The 567-nt window shown below is 52.4% G+C and overlaps 1 protein-coding gene across 1 annotated transcript; it reads right to left on the reverse strand.

Moving 5' to 3' along the window:
• Positions 1-4: 4 nt before the first annotated feature.
• Positions 5-531, reverse strand: Tsp_15473 (conserved hypothetical protein; the record flags this gene model as incomplete). Its single annotated transcript, XM_003366224.1, is given in 2 exon segments — positions 5-459; positions 475-531. Coding segments are annotated over 2 exon segments (512 nt in total), but the record flags the coding sequence as incomplete, so codon positions are not given.
• Positions 532-567: the final 36 nt, after the last annotated feature.

A 567-nucleotide genomic window follows, 5' to 3' on the forward strand; every position in this document is an offset into this window, starting at 1 on the left:
AAACCGCCGACTTTTTCCCCGGTGGTTCGGGAGCCGCTTCTCGTCGGTACGTGAAAATCCGAAGCGACGCCTTGGTAAAATCTCGTACTTGGGTCGGTACTGATATCCCGCAGCAGGTCTCCCAAGGTGAATAGCCTCTGGCCGATAGAATAATGTAAGGTAAGGGGAAGTCGGCAAAACGGATCCGTAACTTCGGAACCAAGGATTGGCTCTAAGGGCTGGGCCGATCGGGCTGAGGTTTCAAGCGTGCAGTGTATGCTTGGCTTTAGTTGTGTTGAGGACTTGTTCACTTGCCACCGGTTGTTCGGCTGGTCGAGTGTATTCGAGTCTGAAGCAGAGCTGGCCGACAGACCGGCACGTGCAGAACCTGAGGTGCGCGGCTGTCCGTTTTCGTGTACAGACCGTTTCGGTCGGCATTCAACAGCCAACTTAGAACTGGCACGGACACAAGGAATCTGACTGTATAATTAAAACAAAGCATTGCGATGGCCGATGATCGGTGATGACGCAATGTGATTTCTGCCCAGTGCTCTGAATGTCAAAGTGAAGAAATTCAATCAAGCGCGG

The sequence above is a fragment of the Trichinella spiralis genome, assembly GCF_000181795.1.
Source record: "Trichinella spiralis strain ISS 195 chromosome Unknown Scfld6357, whole genome shotgun sequence".
Taxonomy (NCBI): Eukaryota; Metazoa; Nematoda; class Enoplea; order Trichinellida; family Trichinellidae; genus Trichinella; species Trichinella spiralis.